The sequence below is a fragment of the Tyto alba genome, unplaced genomic scaffold, assembly GCF_018691265.1.
Source record: "Tyto alba isolate M040663 unplaced genomic scaffold, T.alba_DEE_v4.0 Super-Scaffold_11, whole genome shotgun sequence".
In the NCBI taxonomy this organism is placed as follows: Eukaryota; Metazoa; Chordata; class Aves; order Strigiformes; family Tytonidae; genus Tyto; species Tyto alba.
Genome location: NW_024881273.1, coordinates 12341292 through 12362297, shown reverse-complemented (window position 1 = coordinate 12362297; position 21006 = coordinate 12341292). Strand labels below are relative to the sequence as shown.

General features: G+C 53.3%; 1 protein-coding gene across 2 annotated transcripts; it reads right to left on the bottom strand.

The window, feature by feature from the left end:
- Window positions 1-1639: 1639 nt before the first annotated feature.
- On the bottom strand, window positions 1640-20613 carry LOC104358206 (ectonucleoside triphosphate diphosphohydrolase 8). Of its 2 annotated transcripts, XM_033003053.2 has the most exons (10): window positions 20383-20613; window positions 8966-9102; window positions 7895-8012; window positions 7232-7382; window positions 6017-6176; window positions 4946-5179; window positions 3622-3894; window positions 3008-3118; window positions 2204-2341; window positions 1640-1961 (listed from the first exon to the last, which is right to left on the bottom strand). In XM_033003053.2, exons 2-10 carry the CDS (start codon window positions 9086-9088, stop codon window positions 1779-1781), a joined length of 1491 nt encoding a protein of 496 aa, XP_032858944.1. In that variant the 5' UTR covers window positions 9089-9102; window positions 20383-20613; the 3' UTR covers window positions 1640-1778. The 2 variants fall into 2 exon arrangements, with proteins under 2 accessions (XP_032858944.1, XP_042642666.1); XM_042786732.1 differs by lacking the exon at window positions 20383-20613 and having other exon boundaries at window positions 8966-9120.
- Window positions 20614-21006: the final 393 nt, after the last annotated feature.

Below are 21006 nucleotides of genomic sequence, written 5' to 3'. Positions count from 1 at the left end.
ATCCCTTTATCCCAGAAGAAAAGGAAGATGAGATGATGATGAGATGAGATGATGAGATGAGATGATGAGATGAGATGATGATGAGATGAGAAGGACCCTCTGAGGAGGCATGGACCATACTTCTGACTTCAGATGCTCAATTTCCCTTCTGTCTCCAAGACCACCAGATAAGCCCAAATGATACACCCTCGGGAGAGGCAGCTGGGGTACCACAGAGCCTTGCATGCCCTGATGCTGGCAGACCTGGCAGGGACCTTCACGGCTGTTGGCAACTGTGGTCAGGCCCAGCATTGCACGAAGCACCTTGTCACCAAGTGCCTGCAGCCATGCACCAACAGTTTGGCACTCTGGGAGCTCTTCCATGGCCAGTCTGGCTCTCCATGGCCTCATGTGTCCGCTGGTGGGATGGAGGCACAGCAGTGTGAGGTGGCAGATAGGCATGACTGGGGTTCCTGTGATGCGAAGACTGATTCCAGCAGGTCTCCACAGGAGCAGAGCTCCTCTGAAAACCTCACGTGGTGCCTATCTGCATGTTGGGGACATTCCCATGTGTCGTGGTTTAGGCCTGATTGACAGCCAACCACAATGCAGCACCTCTCTCTCCCTTCCCCTCCGGCAATGAGAAGGGACAGAGAGCCAGGCTTGGGGTTCAAGATAGGTCTGGGTTGGGGAAAAATCCCCCTTTTATGATCACGAGCAAAAGGCAGACTCGTTAGGGGAAGAAAAAAAAAGAACATACCTTTATTACAGACACTAACAACACATAACAGAGTAAGACAGTGAGAAGCATTGCCACATCTTGAGAACACCTTCCCCCCACCCCTCCCTTCTTCCCGGGCTCAGCTCTGCTCCCGATATCTCTACCTCCTCCCCCAGTGGCGCAGGGGCAGGGAATGGGGGGTGCAGTCAGTGCTGCCACTTCCTTCATCTTCGGTGAGGGGAGTGTCCGGAACTTGTTCCTCCTGCTCCATCATGGTCCCCCTCTCACAGGAGACAGTCTTCCACAAACTTTCTCTGACTTGAATTCCTCCCATGGGCCACAGCGTTCCCCACACTGCTCCATCGTGGGTCACTAACTTCCTCCGACTGGATTCCCTCCCACGGCTGCAGCCCTTCCCGAGCTGCTCCGGCGTGGGACACCCCCACATGCTGCAATCCTCCCAGCACTGAATTACAGCAGCGGGGCTGCCTTTTCCCATGAGACCCCGGCCTTCTTTGGGCACAGAACCTTGATCATCAGAGCAGGAACAACAGGCTGTAAATCAATGTCTGCTCCACCGTAGATCTTCATGGGTGGCAGGGGGGGGCCGCCCTGCCGTCTCACCACAGGATACAGGAGGGTCTCTGCTCCGGCACACCTCCCCCCTCCTTTCTTCCTCCGTTCCCCCACTGACCTTGGTGTTCACGCAGCTGCAGCAACTCCTCCTCACCAGTCCCACTGCCCCTCACCACGTCCCTTCTTAAATACGTTATCGCAGAGGCGCAGCCAATTGGCTCAATTTCCCAAACAGAAGTGGAGCTGGCTTGGAGCTGGGGGAGTTTCGAGAAGCTTCTCACAGGGGGCCGCCCTGATAGTCCCCTCCCCTGCCACCAAAAGACTCCACCACTCACTCAACCCAGGACACCATGGGAGGCCAGACTTCAGTTCTTTAGTGCTGTAGAGGATCATGTGCTCAGCAGCGCTGAAGCAGCCCCAGGCTGCCAGTCCTGCTGGCAGAAGCACAGAGATCCCTCCAGCCCCAGGTGCTCCTGCCGTGCTCTGAACTGCAGCCGGGCTCCTACACCCACAAGAGCAGGAGCAGGGCAGCAAGTCCCAAGGCAAGGGTGAGGATGATGAAGGCAACAGCTGCAGCCCACAGGGAAGGAACTTGCCCCTTCACCCATGCTGGAGCTTCTGCCGGGATCATGTTGGTGAGGTTCAGCATGTAGCCCAGTGTCCAGCCGACATCGGCGCTCCCCACCTGCCCGAAGAGAAAGGGGAGGATGGGTTAGCCCTGCAGGAAAGCCACACTGGTGACACAGTGCCACCCACTCCTGTACGGCCCAAATGGGCTGGAGCTGGCCCCACACCCGGTGCCACACTGGGATGTGGGGCAGGCAGGGCTTCCTGGGCAGTGGCTCTCACCGCACCCCGACACAGGAACGTGGCTCTTTTCCCCAGCACTGCCTCTACTCCTGCCCGCAGGCTGGGTTTGCTGCCTACCTTCATCTGGAAGAAGATGTTGTTCCAGCTGGTCTCATTGAACTTGTAGGTGTCGAGGAGGAGTGTGAGGATGTAGTTGGCACTGGCACAGTATTTAGGCAGTCGCTCAGGATTCTCTTCAGGGTAGCTAGAAGACAGCTGGGGTGGGGACATGTTTGGGGAGGGAGGGGAGTTATATGCAGGCAATTTCCATGCAGGGAAAATGCCCTGACAGCTGCTGCACAAGGGGCCATGACTCCACAGTCACCAGCACCCAGAAAAATACTCCTGGACCAGGCAGGTATTTTGGACCTGTCCACAGAGGGCAACTCCTTTGAGGAGAATTTACACTCCACATGGAAATAGAGACATATTGGAGTTCCTCCGGCCCCATATTCTCCTATCTCAGCTTCCTTGTACAAACAACTCCTGATTTCTGGCCCCATGGTGGTCCTGGCACATCTCTTGGCCTTATCCATCTCCATTCAACTCATGTCCAGACTGGCGCCAGCAGCTGGCTCTCCTCTCACCATCCTCCCGTGCTACAGACCCACCTCCACCCCCAGCTCCTGTGCTGCAAAGGAGATTTTGCTGCCTTCATTTACCCTGGCTGCCTCTTTCCCAATGTTACATGAGCAAGGAGGGCTCCAAAGGGTCGGTGCAGGATGGTCCAGGGTCCTGCACAGAGCTCAGGGATGGCTCTGCTGTGTAGGGCACTCAGCAACCAGGGAGCCTTGCCCTGGAAGGGTCCCCACTCCTCTTCCCCACCCCAGGACCCCTTTGCTTCTGAAGCTTCTCCACAGCCTCCCATCATGGGGAACGTACGTCTTCCCAGCTTCTTGTGCAGAAATGGTTGATGGTCTCCCTGACAGTGGCCAGCGATTGCCCCTTGGTCAGGTTGAGAAACCTGAAGTTATAGTAAAAGGCAGAGAAGGCCTGAAAGGCAAGAGACAGAAATGTCGTTGAGCTACAGTGGGGAAAACCCCCCAGACAGCTGCTTCCCACCTCCCCCCCGCCCCATCTCCCTTCAAGCAGGAGGTGGGGTTTGTCCTTCACCAGGTTTGTCCCACCTTTGTATTGTCTCAGGGCACCACTGTCCATGTCCCAGCAGAGATGATGGGCTGGGGTGTAGGTGCCTGCTGGCTACAACAGCACACCGAGTGCCAGCAGAGCCTTGCCTGAAGGCTGCTGGCTGGGTTTTTTTACCGAAAACTTGGGTTCTGATTAAGCACCTGTTTTATTAACGTGGTCCCATTTGGAGAGCTGGCTGGAAAACCAGACGGCAGCAATCCCTGGTGAGCCTTGGGACAGTGGTAATTTGGGAGCTTCTTGCCCCCTTTCTGCTCCAGGGAGGTGACAGTGCCATGGGGCACACCGGGACACCACAGCACCTGGAGACATGCTCTGCTTCGGAGGAGGGAGCACAGGATTTGCCTTACAATGAACTTTCCCCTGACCGGGGGCTGGTAGACGCCGTCAAAGGTGCAGTCCTGGCTCTGACCACACGCTGAGAAGTTGAACAGCTTCTTGATGGCAGCCAGGCACCCGCTGGCATTGCCCCTGCCCTCCAGGGTCACGTTCCTGTCATGGAGGGTCAGGCGTGGGTCACTGCGGTTCGTGCAGGGGCTGAAGCGGAAGGAAGACAGCGAGATGGTTTCATTGTAGTCTTTTGGGTAGCAAGGGTGATGGACGTGCATGCTGGAGGGTGACTCCTGGGAACAGCAAAATCACAGGCTGCAGCCTCTTCCAAAGCCTCTTGGCTGGCATGCCGGGTGGCAGGAGTCACCCAGCACCCCCCCCAGTGCCACGGGCGCAGGCATCTCCCACCTCCTCAGCAGAGAAAGACCCTCCTGCTGTTTAATCCTGGACTTGTTGTCTGTCTGCACTCGCAGCCTGAGCTCAACACTAATTCTCGCTCTGCTTTGTCTCATTCCTTCTGCCATGGAGGAAAATCAGTTTCAGAGACCCAGCATGTCTCTCCCCTGGCCAGCAGGATCGTGATTTGGGGCATGCAAAGCCCTCTTCATCCCAGCTCTAGCTCTGTCTCTAGCTCCAGCCTCAGCCAGGGACACCACCTGGGACCTTCCCGGCCATGCAGCCTGAGCAAACCCTTCTGGCTTACCATGGCTGCTTCTCCTGGCAAGGTGCAGCTCCATGAAGACCCTCTTCCCCTCTGAGCTTCCAAATAGTGGCCTGAGAAAGAACTCTGGTTCTCTTTTCTCAGGTCTGTGCAGTCACAGAGTGTTTGAGGTTCAGGGGGAACTATAGGGTCTCTGTGCCAACCCCCTCCTTAAAGCATGATCCGCTAGATTGGGTTGCTCAAAGCCTTGTCCCATCAAATTCTGAATATCTCAAAGAATAGTGACTCCACAGCATTTCTGGGTTCTATTATGATATTTGACCATTCTTATTGGGAAAAACTTTTCCCCCCACACCTGGTTGGAAACTTGCATGTTCCAGCTTGTGCCCATTGCCTCTTGTCCTGTCACTTTGCACCTCTGAGAAGAGCCTGGTCCTGCCTTTTCCACACTTTGTGTGAGGCAGCTGTGTACCTGCAGAAGATCTCTCCCGAGCCACCCCTTCTGATGCTTCCCATGCTCCTCTCCACATCTGCCTACCTGTGCTCCAACGAGTCTGTACCTGCTCTTGGTCACTGCTGGTGTCTCTTTGGAAAAGCATTGCTTGTTCTTATTTTATGCATTAACAAGTCTGTGGTTGATAACATGAGACCAGAGTCCAATTACCTCCCAGTTCCCCTCTCACCGCAATTAATTCCTTTGCCAGTCGCTTCAGCATCTCATTCTGCCCATAGCAGAGGTAGCTGTGTGTGTAGATGTTGTAGTTATACCCATACAGTGTGAACTTGGAGGTCTCATTCCAATTTATCACTGAACCTTCGGGCATAAAGCTGATTTGAGTGGATGCTCCTCCAAGATCCAGTGCTCCAAAAATGGTGGCTGCCTCTGGACGAACCCATGTGTGTGTTTTGGGAGAGTACTGCCAAGGCAAGACAGGAGAGGAAGAGTAGTACAAGGTTGGGTATACTTGCCCTGAGCAAAATTCTCAACTCATTGAAATCAATAGGGTTTTGTTAGTAAATTCAATGGATGTTCAATTCAATTATTTCTGTAGGTGAGGCCCCACTGTCTTCCCCGCCCAACCAGCCTGGCCATTTATTAGAGCCAGAAAAAACAGAGATTGAACTGTCTGATTGTCAAGATGTGCCAACTTTCTGTGGGCTCATGTGGTTCTGAGTCACTGGTCCCCAGACCAAAGTGCTGGTGGGCACCTGGCTTGGAGGGGCTGCCCTTCCCAAAGAGCAGGCTGGGCTGCAGAGGTGCTGGTGCAAGGGGAAGGACAGAAATCCTCCCGCAGCCCGCAGAGGATCCCAGTGGTGCCAGCGCCACTCTCAGCTGTGCCAGTGCTGGGACAGAGGGTGACAAGAAAGAGTTGGAGCTTCCTTCAGACTGGCACATCGAACCAAAACTGGAGTCACCCAGTGCCACACAGAGATAGACCTTCCCAGGGCATCAAGACAAAGCCCAGTAGGAGCAAATGGTCCCCACTGGGCTGCATGGTTGACCTCACTGTCCCCAGGAGACCCTGTGTCCTCATGGTGCAGAGATGTGTCCTTACCTCTTAAGAGAAACACCCCCATTCCTGAGTTCTCCCTCCTCTTCCACTGTAGGCAGGCCAGAGGTTAACTGGCTGCTTCCCCTAGATCATTTCTGAAAACCGTTAACCCTGACATTTCTGTCTGAGCTAAACAAGCTCAAGAAAAATCAGAAAAGCTGTATTAGCAAAGAAAGAGTGGGTATTTCACCCTTCTCCCACCTTAGTGAAGGACTCCAGCAGATAGTTAATGGTGATCCAGCCATAGGCCCCCTCCTCCTCTCCTGTAAGGATCTGAGCCCCTTTGAAAGCCACGGGGTACTCTCGCATGGTCTTAGTAACTTCGGCCAGGACTTGATCTGCTGCTGAGCTGTTCTGTTCCCTAAGAAGGACTCAGAGGTCAGGACACATACCCAGATACATCAATACTACAGCAGAAACACAAGGAAACCATCTGGTTTTGTCCCAGTTCCACATACTCCTTTTTTTTTTTTTTTTTGCAACAACCAGTTTGTGTTAAATGTTTCCTGCTATGTAGCTTGTCAAAGCTGCTCATACAGCATAAATCCCAGCTGTCTAGACTTGGCATCGCAAATCTAGGAGCTTGATCCCAGTCACATAGAGGATTGCCAGGCCACCCTTCCCTACATAACTATCTTCAAAGTGCTGTAGGCCAGAGGGGATTGTGCTGCAAAACTCAATTTTGAACATCACACACTGACTGCACTAAAGCCAGGGCTGGTTGCTGAGACCAAGTGGGTCTTTTTAGAAGGTTCCAGCCCGGTTTCAGACCTCTGAGTGGGGAAGATGTCTCAGGGCTGCCAGCATGTGCTCACCCTCTGAAGTGAGTAGCCTTCAGGCTATGACTTGGCTCCTTCCCAAAGCAGGGGTCTGATTACCAGGGCACAGAAATAATGTTATATATTTGCAACCATAAAACCAAGAACCATGAAATGAAGGTTGACATTTGAAGAGAGCTAATAGGGGCTGATGAAAGGCAAGGGCAGGTCCTGTAGCACCTAGTTGCCTCCTACCTCTGCCCTGCTCCCCCACCAGCACCCATCCATCTAAGCAGACGGCACATCTCCTGGTGACATCTCAGTTCTCTGCTGTTTAAGGAATAACGAAGAGCAAAGAGCTCTGAGGAGCATTTTTTGCTCGGAACTGAACATGCAGCACCATCCTGGGACATGGAGTCTCAGGATGGCAACAGACACTTCTGAGCAGCCTCTCTGCCCCAGGGCCAATCACTCAGGACAGCTCAGCCACCCATATGTCCCCACGGGGCTGCCTTCTTCCCACTCCTCAGTCACTTGTTCATGGCAGCATGAGAGCTGGGAGCTCCTGGTAGCCTGGCCCCAAGCAGGACACTGTGTTCTGGCAGTGGCTGCTTGCAGCTCAGTCACTGCTCCATCACCCCCCATCCCACAACAATACCTCAGTAGCCTCATGCCTGCTGTTGCTCCAAGATAAGCTGGGATATCCTTTTGTTTTCCGGCAGGAACAACCTTCAGGGCTTTATCCAGGCACTCCCTCAGGGAATCGCCAGCTTTTGGGGGATTGTTGGCATAGCTTGATATGCCTTGCCCTGGAAGAGAGCCAGGCTGAGACAGGCTGATGGGAACGGCTGGGGACAGGGATGTGGGAGCAAGGGGGCACAGGGCAGTGAGGTCTGTCACCTCTTAGCAACAAAGGGTGCTTTTCCAGGGTCCCCTGGTCCACTGACAACTGACTGACCCATGCTTACGTTCCACATCTCCCATGCTTTCAGCAGAGTCCCCATCTCAACGGGTGAGACCTTCCCCAGCCAGGACAGCAGCCTGGGCAGATGGGGGCAGTCCAAAGTGGAGGAATGAAAATCCAGAGCAATACCAAGATGCTTCAGTCCCAACAAGTGTGTGGGCACTACATGGTGCTGAGGGCCCTCCAACCATGAGGATCACCCTGCCTGCAGCCAGAGCTCCCCACTGTGCCAGCAGTGACAGCCCAATGCACAGATCTGCCCAGCATGGGCAGGACAACAAGAGGAAGAGCCAGGCCATCCCACCCACCACATGAACACGCAGGGCAGCACTGAGCCCATGGCAGGGGGATACTGACCCTGGACATCACAGGACAAGTTCTGGATGACCACACCGGTGTTGTTCTCCTTGTCTGAATCCCACTCATAGACAAACAGAGAGGTGTGGGATGAGCCGGCATCAAACACCATCCCATACTGGAAGGAAAAACCAAGATATCACACTGGCAGGAGCAGCAGCAGCACGCCCCTGACCCCAGCATGGCTCTGTCAGGGTGGTGAGGCCAGAGGATGTCCCAAAAAACATCTCTCTAAGGCACAGGTATCTGTGCCATGGCAGAGCAGGGCGGTGAGAGTGCGTGGCCTCAGCATGGGCATTTCTCATGGCAACTCGGGGACTTCTTCATTCCCTCTCCCGAGACCTGTGCAGCAATGTCAGCTGACACAAACACTGTCTTGGTTGTTTCCTCATGTTTTTTTATTTTCTTTTTTTGGTTACATACCTTTTGTGTCTACACTGGCCACACCTTGGGGACAGAAGCTCTCCCATCTCCAGTGCTCTCTGCTACCCCATTGCTGCACCCAGCCTGGGCAGAGGCTGGCAGGGCCACACCAGTCCCAGTCCAGGAGCACCCAACCGTGTGCCTCTCCCCTGTAAAGCCCTCTACCTCACCCCGAAACCGTGCCAACCCTCCTCCAGCAGCCAGGGTGGGATGCCAAGCTGCAGGGGAGGGACAGGGAGGAGCCACAACGCTTGTGCTGTTAGGACAGGCTGGCGGGAGCTGGCAGGAACAGTGGCCATGGGGAGGTGCATTGCCCTGCGGTGCAGTGCCCTGGGAGGGCAGAGGGAGCAGAGGAGGGCTCTGCCCTACCCATCTTCCCCAAGGTAATCTCCTCAAAACACATCGAGCTCATACCGTGCTGAATAGTTTCAGAGGAGGCTTCCCCCCTCCCTGACTTCAAGGTGGCTGGGCTGTATTTCTCCTGCCTGCATCTTGAGATGGGAAGAAAACACCCACCCGGCTACTATAAGGCAGTTTCTACTGACCCCCCTTCACGTCTTAACCAGGAAGGTAAGCTGTTGTCTCTGAACACCTGCCCAAAGTGAGTGGTCTCTGCAGTGGTGCTCGGGGACCTATTTTTGGCCTCACCTTGACTGTGGGTGGCAGGGTGACATCTTCAATCTTCATCAGCTTGAGGACAAGGGCTATGATGGAGAGTGCGACCAGCGCCCCAACAATGGCATTGGTGAAGTGCTTCTTGTTAGCAAACATTGTGGTGAAGGCTCCTGCAAACACAAACGCAGGAGAAAGGTAGTTGGACATCGTCAGCCGGGAATAGCACTAGTCAGTGAGAGCTGCAAGATCAGCTCCGAAAGCTGTCCCCAGGCTGACACTATCTCAAGCTGTGTAACTTGGAAATCCCGGTAGATAATCAGATCTTTCCCTGGGAAAAACAATATTTGGATAAAATAGGGAGGGAGGCTGGAGGAAAGAGGGGTTGGCTGCCCAGCAGCCTGGCACAGCCATGATGGGATCACAATAGTCCTCCAGGACCTGCACACACTCCTGCTCAGCTCACCACTACTGGGAAGGATCAGGTCCAGGAGGAGCAAAAGAAATACTGTACCAAACAGAGGAGAGCATGGGAAATTACAAAAAAAAAAAAAAACAACCAACCAACCAAACAAAAAAAAACAACAAACCCTCACTGTGAGATATTATAGAAGGGGAAGGTGATTTTATTTTTCAAGATGTAAGTAAGGTCAGCTCACCTGCTGGCACTCCCAGACCTGTGCATCCAGCAGCACCCAGACGTGTGTGCCCAGGTGGGATCGCTCCAAGCTGGGTTTTGAGCCCTTGCTGTGGCTCTGGGCTCCTCCACTGCCTTGGGGAAATCCAGCTTGGACTTGCCTTTTATATCCTTTGAAATGGATACTGCTTGAAAATCTTCTCCCTGTTATGTTATTTTATCTCAGACCTCATGGCCTTAAGCAAAAGTCCTGAATATCATTTCTCTTGTTTGTCTTACAGGTGTATTTACGGCTCAGTTGGCATCTTCCAGACACCTTATTTTCAGCCAATTAGTTCCTCCTCCTCATTTGAATGAAATCACACATACGAGCCCTGCAGCAATTAGCACACACCTCTCCTTTTAACCCTTGTCCCCCTGCTTCTTTGTGATCTTACACACACTTACACATTTCTGTTCTGTTTGCTCTTGCCAGTCTTAGTATTTCCATTACAAGTCTCTACAAAGTTTATAAGAGGTGAGTGTGATATTTCCAGTATCCAATGCCCTGAAATCACTCACTGAGTGGTAGGTGCCTTGATAATAAGTTTTATTACAATGAGAAGGAAAATCACATCGGAGGAGGAGAATGGCCCTGCCAGGGGGGTTTCAGCAATGTTCGCTGAGTTTGTCAGGGGAGACAGGAGAGGCCAAGAGGGCCAAGACATTGTCATGGCCCAGCCGGGACTGCGGTCATCCCTTCCCCGTGTGTGACCCAGCTTTGAGCTGCTCCTGGGCTGGGGATCCCTGCAGACACAGGGACCCGGAGGAGAGCCAGGGCAGTGGGGAGGACTCAGGTCCTCACAGCCCCCAGCTGTGCCAGCAGCCTCCCATTGCTCCGGGCAGGCGTTGGAGGCTCAGCAGTGCAGAGAGGGTGTCACAGCACAGCCAGAGAGCCCCGGCACACCTGACCTGGGACCAGGAGGGCTGGTGGACACTGGGACCTGCTCTCTCAGTGAAGCTGCTTCCTGCTGATTCAGCTCCCTGATAAGAGGCTGCCAGGGCTATCACAAGGTCGATCTGGATGGAAGGATTCAGTTCCCAGCTGCCTTATCTTGAGTCAAACACAGCAATGCCAGAAGGGGAATGCGTGCTGGGGAGCTCTCATTGCATTCCACCTTCCCAGAGCACCTTTTCCTGCAGCCAGAGGGACTCTGTGAACTCTGTGTGCACTGAAGTACCACCAGTGAAATCAGAGGTGCAGCAGTCCTTGGGTGCTGTCTCAGGTCACATCTATCTGCAGCTTGCACTGAGCTGTGTGCCCATACCCTGCTGCTGGCTGGGGCTCAGCCCTCCAGGCCAGTCCCATGGCAATCTCCTTTGCAGTGGCTTGTGTGCTGGTGGGGTGGATTCCTGGAGCCTGAGGGTGCCACCTCTCCTGCATTCCCACCTCCACACAACATTACCTTTGGACTCACGCAGCTTCACTGGAAGTGGGGTGAATGAGTGTCCACTACCTTCCCAGGCCTGGAAATCCCCTGCTGACTGACTGCACTGTGGCTGGGCCAGGCCACCGACCCCTCACTTGGGACGGCGAGGCACCGACTAGCCCTGCTCCCCCCTGGACGTGCGGCACTGTGCAGTAGCTGTGTGCACCCAGAGCCAACTAAACGCAGGCTGAGCGACATTTCAGTTTACTTTTCCTGATCCTTCTGTAGTAAAGAATTAGTTCCGGAGGTTACGTGGCAATATCTGGCCTCTCACGCCAGAAGGACAGGTAATAATTTCCCAGCTGGGAGAGAGCTGTGATTTCCTTTGGCTTGCGGTGACTCCATCCTCTCATCCCAGGCAGCAGGATTGTCTGAGCTGATGTTTCTGTCTCTGTTCCCAGGCATCTGGGTCTCTTTGGCAGGACCAGCCCTCTGGCAAACCTGTTGCCACCAGCCTGGGGCAAGTCCAGCCAGGTACATCCCTGGTACATGTGAGCACAAGGGCAATGAAGGACAGACCTTGATGGGACTGAGCTGAACCAGCAGCAACTAGTCACGGTGCATGGCAGGGTCTCCTGGGCTGCCAAAAGAAGGGATAAATGGGAGTGCCCCAGATCTGCATCCATCCTGGAGCTTGTCCCAGTAGGGAACTGGGGTGCAGCTGGGGCCACGCACCAAATGCAAGCTTTGCAATGCTTCCAGGTCCACCACTGCAGCTTCCAAGAGCAACGGACCCCTCGTGAATGTGTTGAGTGGGAGAATGCACTCAGGCAGGTGGGGACATATGCCATCACTGGAACATACAGCCCTGGTCCCACCCATGGTCTGTGGCCCCACCTCAGGGATCCGGTCTCTCAAGGAGCTGTGTTCACTCCAAAGGGGCCTTGGAGCAGCCCTGGTGCTCTGGAGCTGCAGGAGCCCTCAGCCACACATCTTCCATGGGCCTTGTCCTAGAAAGGATGGCGGGACCAGACTCAGCTCTACTCCTAAGATGGGCACAGCCCCAGAAGGTTGGAGATCAAAGCCAAGCTGGTGAGAGCACCCTGTGTGGGGACCAGGAATCCCCATTCTCCCAGCACTCTCCTTCCTGGTGCCCATCTGCCATCCTACAGATCCCCACAGGCTCAGCTGGTGGACAAAGGTAGATACAGGGATAGGAGCCAGGACAGAGGCTTTGCTGAGAGAGGTAACAGTATTTAGAATAGTTCAGCTAAAAAAAAAATCTGATAAAAGGTAATACTTCAGTTTATACTAGGTATACCTGAGCCAAGTCGCAGGTAATGGCTTAACAATTTTGTTGGCAAAGTTCTCCCTGCAAAAACTTCAGGGCAACAGAAAGCTAGGGCTGAGAGGAGGCATGGCAAACTGGGGGCGAGGCAGAGCCCATGAGCCCCCATGGGACCAGGTGAAAAGCTTGCTGGAGACCATCTTCCCAAACTGTATCATGTCCCCAGCACACGGCATCGCACACAGCCCCTGTGGCACCCACGCCTGCTGCCTTCATGGGCTCCCACAGAGGGTCCTTGATTAACTAATTAGATAACTACCTTAATTTTTACCGGCTCCTGATGAACGGGCTGAGCACCAGCCTCTTCTGCGTCCACCTGGGCACTCCAGGAGGGAGAAGGCTGTTTCCCATTGTGCCCATGCCTGGCCCATGTGCAGCACCCGGCACCGGTCCCAGGTGATGCTGCCCTGGCTGAGCTCTGGCAAGGTGACAAAACCCCAGCTGCCTGCCACATACAGTCTGGCCCTCAATTGTCTTCAGATAATCTCACCCAAAGGGGTGTCTGTCTGTTAAAATGCAGGCCAGGTCTCAGGGTGATGTGGTGCCTGAGCGTGGAGCATTACGGGCCCTGGAAGGGCCATGGGGTGCCTGGCCCACAGGAACACCCACTCACACGTGGCTCCCCTCAGGTCCTCGGTGCTGATGAGCCCCAGCCCTGTTTGCTTTCAGGGGTGTGCTCTAGTGAGAGCTAAATGTCCTATTTGTTCATAACTGCAAAAGTGACCTAAATGTTTCATCCTTCCGACGGCAGGTGGACAAATCTGCTATGGAGAAGTATGGCTAGAGTACACACACACACCTTTTTGATCTGCTTTTGACGTATATTTCTTTGTCTGTGACCCTCAAAATGACTCTTTGAGACCCAGAAGAAAGTTGCCAGGCAGGTGCAGAGACTGCGGGGTTCAAGCCCAGACATTAATGCCAGTCACTGAGATGACTGGTGTTTGTGAAATGAGATCACCTCCATTGCCAACATCTTCCCCGTGCCTTCTGAAAAGAAAACACCCTGACTCAAGGTCAAAAGAGAGTCTCTCATTTTCCTGCCATTCAATTTCTGCACCATGAGGTCACCCCAGATCTGGCCATGGGAGGTGCAGGCAGTGGCTCTGTGCAGGTCCCATGTCTATGGGTGATCTGCAGCGCTCACTCCTGCCTCCCGTTCCCCTTCCAGACACATCCTGGGTCTTGCTGTGACTTGTCCCAGCAGGGACCAGCTCCAGCCCTCCCTTCCAGTCTGACTCCAGCAAGACTGGTGGAGTTGGGGCCATTTAAAGCTGCCTTTAAGACACCCATGTCTGCTGTTCTCAGCTGGCAAATAGCACACCAGACCTTTCCTTCCCTAGCATCTTTCCTAGTGTGCATCATTATTAAACATGTCCTGATTGCCCTTGTTGCAGTTACCTTAATAAAATAGCTTGAATCCTAGAACATTATTTTGATTTTGGTTTAGAATATGATTTTGATTTTAAAATGGAGTTATAGCAGCTATGAGAATATTAAGCCCACTAAAGCCCTTAGGAGTAGGTAGCTAGTATGGTGTGTGCCTTGAACACTGTACAAATCGTTATGGACTCTGAATTAAAACAATGGGCACTGGTTATGGATCTTGAGTCAAAACAATAGGTACCAGAAGATACTGGGTTTGGTTTGGAAGATCAGCCAAAGAAAAAATGAGCATCAGTCAAAGATGAAACGAGCATGCACAAGGATGGAGTTCAATCAGTGGACACAGTGAGGAAGACTATTGATGAGCACCAGAGGAGCTCCGTCCAACATAACCATGCATGTGTTAGAGACATTTGCATATGATAATGACTTCAAGGAAATAACATGAATATGCTAGTCATTACCCTCCCCTCATTCTATTCAAATTAATCAGTAAAGATGACCAATGATTTCTGTAGAATAGGAATAGAGGTAAGGTGAGGTAACTGAAATCCAATCGTTATTAAGGTCAAACTAAACTTTGTGAATTCTGTTGATCTTATGTAACCATGACTCTGCTGAAAAAGTGTATAAATATGTTGTGCTTTGTACCTGTCGGTGAACACGTCTTTGGGGGAGCTATCCCCCGTGTAACCCAGCGCTGGAATAAAGGAGTGCCTGCTTATCTGCTGTGTGTAGATAAGTTCTATTCGTGATTGCGACCACTAACACCCTGACTGCAATTGTCTTGGTGCTGCCTCTCAGCTGTGGGTGCTCTGGGTCAGGGACATGTGGCTGGAACCAGCTCTTGTGCTGGCCACGGACATTCCAATCCGTTCCCCTTCCCTCTGCACATCTAACACATAGCAGATGCTGGTCCTGGGGCAGCTCCATCTCCCCCAGTGCTCGGATGGGGCTTAGCACAACACTTGCATCCTCGTGAGATCCCCAAGATTAATGATATCAATAAAAATATCAGTATTTTGATATTGACACTGGAGCCATCTGAGTCCCACAGGGCAGGGTGCCTGGGGAACAGGTATCGTCTTCCTGCTGGGAGGTGGATGTGCTGCCCAGCACAGTCGTGATGGGCTCTGTGTGTGCTGGGAATAAGGGACATGGTGGAGGGATACTCCAGGAGGTTGAGGCTGTTAGCTGCTTGCTCACCAGCTGTGTTGCCTGTGGGTGAGAGCACCAAGCAGGAAGATGAGGTCGGGGTGTCTCAGATCTGGTTCACAAGAGCCCCAGGCATGGGCTCTCCTCTGGCCCTGGGCATCCTGAATGTTTTTTCTTCCTGAGAGGAGGGAACACAGGGAAAAGAGGATGAAGTGCCCCTAGGGCAGGATTTTCCCTTTCACTAGTGTCACAGTGAGCACTTGGGGACAGCACAGGAGGGAAACTGAAGTGAGCAACTCTGGAGATGCTTGTTTGCTGCCAATGCAATCAACAGGGCCATAAGGAAACAAGGCAGAAGATGAAACAGTGATGTGATGGAGGTGTTCCTCAGCAAGTGCTGGAGGATATACAAAGGAGACCAGGGAACCCTTTGGCTATGGGAGGTCTCCCTTGAGCTGCCAAACTGGTTTGGGCAATGGCAGCTGGGATCATAATGGAGACAGCTCCCCTGCCATGGTGGTGGGTGAGCTGTGAACAGCTGGATGCCCCGTATCACCTCATTCCGTGCTAGGTCATGTCATGTCACTGGGCTGTACCACTCTGTAACACCTCTCTCTCCTCAAAGTCTCAGCAAAGCTTCTGAAAAGCTGCTCCAGGGATGTCACCTTTGCCGTCACCTCCCTTTCTTCAGCCTTCCCTCCTCCTCCTGCCCCTATCACCCTGGCTGCTCCCCTCTGGGATTTCAGCACTTGCTCCACACTTCTCATCAAATCTTTCCAAGAGTGGTGACTCAAAATGGACCTGAAATTTCAACCACAGCCTTGCCATCTCTCTAAATTATTCTGTAAAAATTATAGATTAAATTCTGAGAATATCAACCCTGAAACTGGAGGCTGCAGCAGCTCAGGGCACCTGTGTGCTCATAGGGTGACATTTGCTCTTGCACACATTGACCATTATCCAGGGACACCCCAAAGCCACCTCTGGATCTCACCTACCCAGCAGCTGGCCCAGTCACTCTGAACATGACCCTTCCTAAGCATACGTCATGCTTGTCCTCTCTCATCTCCAGAGTGTCTGTCACCCAAAAGAGAAGGGTGCCAGATTGGGGTAGCATGGTTTCTTGACAAATCTAGATGAAACACTACTTTTCATTTTCTAGGTGCTCTCCAATAACTTTTTGACTGCTTGTCCCAATGTTCCCAGCAGTTAGAAGCTGAGCTAAGAGAGCTGCAGTTTGCCATTGCATCTCTGACACAGAAGCTTACAAAAACCCAAGACAAAACAAATCTGAATTATGAAGATTCAGGAAGAGCTGGAAAACTGGACTACAGGCAGGTCCAAAGCTCCAAGGGGGGCACATGTGAAGGCAGCTCCAGGCAGGGGTGATGCTCAGCCTCTCTCCCTATGGGCAGAGCGAGCGGCTGTTCTTGGCAGGGCTGCCAGGCCTCTTTCATTTCCCCAGCAGGACTGACCTGGCACAGGCAGCCAAGCCTCTTATCTTGGTGAAGAGAACTAGTTTGTGTGTGAGATAACCAGACCACACTGTTACCACATCCCAGACCATGATTTAGTGTTGGCACTTGCCACATGAACCCCATGTATTGCTGGTGGAGCAGGTCACCAGGGGATCTGCTCTGATGCAAATGTTGCTTTTGTCACCCCAAACTGCCAGCCAGGCTCTCCCTGGACACAGGGATGCGCTAGCTTTGGTAAGCCAGGCAGGGTTAGTGTTCCCATGGCTGTTTGGGAGTGCTAAATAAAAAAGCAAGAAAAGCAGCAAGGGGCTGAGAGCACTGGGTGGCACAAGGACCACACCAGTAATAGACGTGGTTGAAGAGGTCAGGCTGGTGGTCTGGATGGCTCTGGGGGCAGACAAGGAACTGTGGAGACTTCTCCCTTCAAGGCACAAATATGCTGTTTGTAAAGCCCCATTCAGGGGTGCTGAGATGCTGCTGAGCTGCACCAGAGCAGCCTGCAACAGCCAGCTTCCAGCTCAACCCTGTGTTCAGTCTCATCCGCTGCCCAGGCTGAAGAGAGCTCTGCCCCAAATCCCCCAGCATGGTTGATGTACTGGGGGGCAGCCGCAAGGAGCAGGGACCCCAGTTGCAGAGGGGTTTAGTGGTCCTGCACCACAAAGTGCTTTGTAAGTCTGTGGAGTGACCCAAGTGTTAGAGCCAGCACAGAGGAGGCTCTCAGGCAGTGGTGATTTGAAACATGTTTCTGCCAATTTAGCGATAAAGATCTAACTTTCACTTACATGAACCAGGCCATTTCCTAAAAGACATACCTGGGTGAGAGCCAGCTGTGGAGTTAGTGTTTTGGCTGTGAATACTTTCAGCATATGAAAGTTATCAAAGACACAAGAAAAAACAAGGCATAGGCAGCCTTGGGCCTTGGCCCCTGGTGTGGCTGGAGACCTGCCAGCAGCTTCCCAATGGTCAGTGTGTCTCAGCTCCACCCCAAGAAAGGCCATAAAACCCAATACAGCTAATGTGAGACAAATTCTGGGGTCACTAAAGTCAACCACTATCCAGGATGTCATGTAATTCCCAATCCTGACACCTATGTGTTTTCTCTACATCTTCCACAAATAATAAACCAAAATGATCCTTTCTGATCTTGGTGCCTTGCTCTTGAATCTACAACCCTTTGAAAGATGCTCCACAATCCCTGGTTTCCTTCCACACACGTCTTGGCCACAGGCCCTGTCCTTGAGCAGAAAAGATGCAGCTGAAGACACCAGCTGGTGAAGGGGAGGCACTTTGGAGATGGGAAGGGAGGTATCTAACCAACTGCTGAGCACCAAGGGGTGAAGCTACCTTCTGCTCTGTTTGGTGGTAAGCATCCATGGACTGGGATGTGTCTGATCTACAGACAACATCTGGGATGGACAATGTGGGAGAAGGGACTGTGAGAGTGGCCAGAGGCAGCTGGAAGAGGGGGGCTCATCAGTGAAGAGCTTCTTTTTGAGCAGTAGTTGCTTTTGCTTAAGCTGTCTTTTGCTGGCATGCATGAAAATGAAAGGTTAAAAAATAAATCAGCCAGGCTTGCTGCCAGGATTATGAACCCTCTGCAAAGAGCATCACAAAAGTCTGAAGAGCTTCAATCATAGAGAGCAGGTGATGGAGCTGCTTTGGCAAAGGTTTTGTCCCACCCGCAAACCTGCACCTTTGGGGGTCAAAGAGATGAGAAAGCCCCAGGCACGTGCTGCCAGGTGTCCCAGGTGCCAAGCACACACCACAGACCTGCTGTATGGGCTTGGCACCATCTATGGAGCCCAGCCAGGAGAAATACTTAGCATTTTCAGTCCCTGCTCAGCACTAATATCTTCTTCTCTCCAGCCAGGAGTCCTGAGAGACAGCAGCCCATCGCGCCCTGTGCCTGCAGCACTGCTGGGTGGGTACCATGGGGTGACCACCTTTGTGAGACGGACAAACCCAGGCTCTGCGCAGAGTTGTGGGGCAACCGAGGACAAATCTGCCTTTCTCTGCATCCAGCCCCCTCACAGGGACAGGCTTACAGCAGGTGATGTGCAGATATTTAAGATGGTCATGCTTAGCCTTAAAGCCCAACTAAAATTAGGCTGTTTCTCCCTGGTGGCTGGGGAGGTGTTGATTGGCTTAAGTCCCTGGCACACAATCTGGGCACATGGCAAGAAGGGACTTGGATTTCAACCCACACCTCACAAAAAAAACTCTAAAATGAGTGACAGCTGCCAATCATGAAAACAGCAAAAGCCAGCCCCAACAGCTGAAATGGGACCGTGGCTGGCATCTGCCTCAAGAGGTATTTGGAGGCATCTTACCCAGTTTAGCAGATTTTAAGTCTCAGTATGAGAATTTGAGGCAGGAACAGGCTGACCAACAGCCCATCGTCGTTCCCTGCTCCCCTGATCCTTCCACATGGACTTGTGGGTGGGTCAGCAGCTGCTCCCAGTTATGGCTTGCAAGACTTGGCTTTATTTTGGGGGCAGTTCCAGCTATCTCCACATGACAGGACAGCTCTGGAGACACGTCCCACCTCCAGGTTCCAGGGCTCAGCCATCAAGCCATGGCACCAACTGTGCCACTCAGCCCAGTAGCCCCACATCTCCCAGCACCAGCTTGTTGGTGCTGGATAAACAATACCTCCCAGCCACGTCCTTTTCTTGTTGTCCCACACCACCCTCCTCTCAGCCACCCCCATGGACCGGTGGCTGCTCTCCTCACAGCCTTGCCCTCATATGGTGCCTTCTGTTCCCACGAGCCCTGGGCAAGGCAGGACACTGCTTGAACCACAACCCCAGGGGTCCCCCCAGCAAAGCAGCTCCCAGCTCCTGACCAAAAGCCATCCACCACATCGGGATGCTAAAGCCACCACTGTGCCCAGGAGGTCACACAGTCCCCAGGTGCTGCCCATGACAAGATGCAGGTGGAGACAGGGGTCCCTGGGACCATCCCTTCCCAGCTGCCTCCTTTAGGAGCCCTCATGCCCTTTTGGTAGGTCAGGTCATATTAGACCCTTGTCCTTCTTGTGCATGAAGCCCAGTCGAGCTGTCCCAGGCTGGTCTCTGCTCTGGAGATGCCATATGGACATGATGGCACCAACTTTATCTCTCTCCAGTGTAGCCATCCCCAGTTTCAGATGGCTCTCCAAGAGCTGCTCCTGTCCCAGCAGGAGCTGGGACACAAGGAGCAGGGTGACAGCCAGGGCCATTACTGGACCTCTGTCAGGGTGATGCTGGTTTGGCACACAGGCTGGGCTGTGTGGAGGCTCCTTCTCCACTGGCCCTGGGAATTTGGAGAGGTGCAGGGCTGGGGCACCCACCGGGGTCCGCAGCACCAGCATAGGGGAGCTGTGCCACTCCCCCAGCGTGTCTGCAGGGCCAAACCTTCAGGCAGTCAGTGAGGGCACTCCCTTGATGCACGTTTTCAGCTGAGGAGCTGCAGTTGGGTTTGGGAAAGGCCCAGCTGGCAGCGATATCCAACTCACCTGCCACAGCAACAAAAATAAACCGAGGTGAGATTTTTATCTTTGCCAGAGCACATTCCAGCGTGTAAAAGTCTGTTGGCTCCAGGCTTGAGGAGCCTCTCTCCCCATGCCAGGGAGCACTAGGGACTCCATGGCTCACACTGGGCAAGGGATGGGCATCAGGGTCTATCCCCTCAAGCCGTGTTGGCTGGTGGAGGGTCCAGCAGGATTTCACTGGGGGGGATGCTCCCAGAAGGAGTTTTGTGTGTGCCACATCACCCCAGGCACAGGCTGGTGTGCCAGGTCTGCACACTACTGGGGTGTGAGGGCAAATGCCCCAGGAAGTTTTGTTGCAGGACTTGGTGGCCCTGGGCACAGCAGGTGATTCCTTTACCTGAGGAGCAAGTCCTGGGAAGGGATGCGGCTGGTCCTGGCTGCCAGGCAATCCCACAGCCCCCAGCCATGAAGGCAGCCCCCACACCCCCATCAGGGCAGCAGCCTGAGTGACACAGTTCAGCAACATGCCTCTCCTGTGTCCCCAAACGCACCCGGGAGCTTGCCTTACCTGGGAGGAGCAGAGCTGGGAAACGCCGGTGGCTGGCTCTTCCCCAAGGCAGCTGCAAAATGCTGGAAAAGCCACTTGCAGGCGAGCTCAGTGGCACGCGTTGGATGTGGCATCGCCCCCCTGTGTCAACCACCACGCCCCAGTGACACGGTTGTTTGCTAGGTTGGGGCTGATGGTCCCAGGCAAGACCCACCGGGGCTCAGCACCAGGAAACAGCCCCGTTCCTCTGCACAGCATTGCAGCGAGGCTGAATAGTGTGTTCGTTTGTCTGTTTTTTTTTTTTTTGGGGTGGGTTTTTTTGGGTTGTTTTTTTTTTTTTTTTTTTTTTTGGTTTGCCCCTTCTTTGGTTTAATTAGCCAGGTGGTTGGGGAGGCGCAGGAGTCCAAAAGCACTGGTCAGTCCTCAGGGCAACTCAGTGGGTGTCCCCTCCTGACTCAGAAGCTTTGCTGCTCTTCCTGCTCCTCTGCCTTCACCAACTGCATCCCCCACCCTCTGTGACTCCAGTTCTTCATGCCTGTCAGCAGACACTGTCTGACCCCAACACTGACCCAGCCTTGCTCCCCTGCTCTCATCCCCACTGCCTCTTATGCCAGCCCTCACCCTTCCCAGACCCACACCAGTGAC

What these genes read in the sequence shown, in the direction of transcription:
- LOC104358206 (XM_033003053.2), bottom strand. Translation starts at nt 9,088, where the DNA reads ATGTTTGCTAACAAGAAGCACTTCACCAATGCCATTGTTGGGGCGCTG. An exon ending in CTTGTCCTGTGATGTCCAGG is followed by an intron (nt 7,383 to 7,894) that starts GTCAGTATCCCC and finishes GCTCTCTTCCAG; the next exon opens with GGCAAGGCATATCAAGCTAT. An exon ending in TGCTGGAGTCCTTCACTAAG is followed by an intron (nt 5,180 to 6,016) that starts GTGGGAGAAGGG and finishes TTGCCTTGGCAG; the next exon opens with TACTCTCCCAAAACACACAC.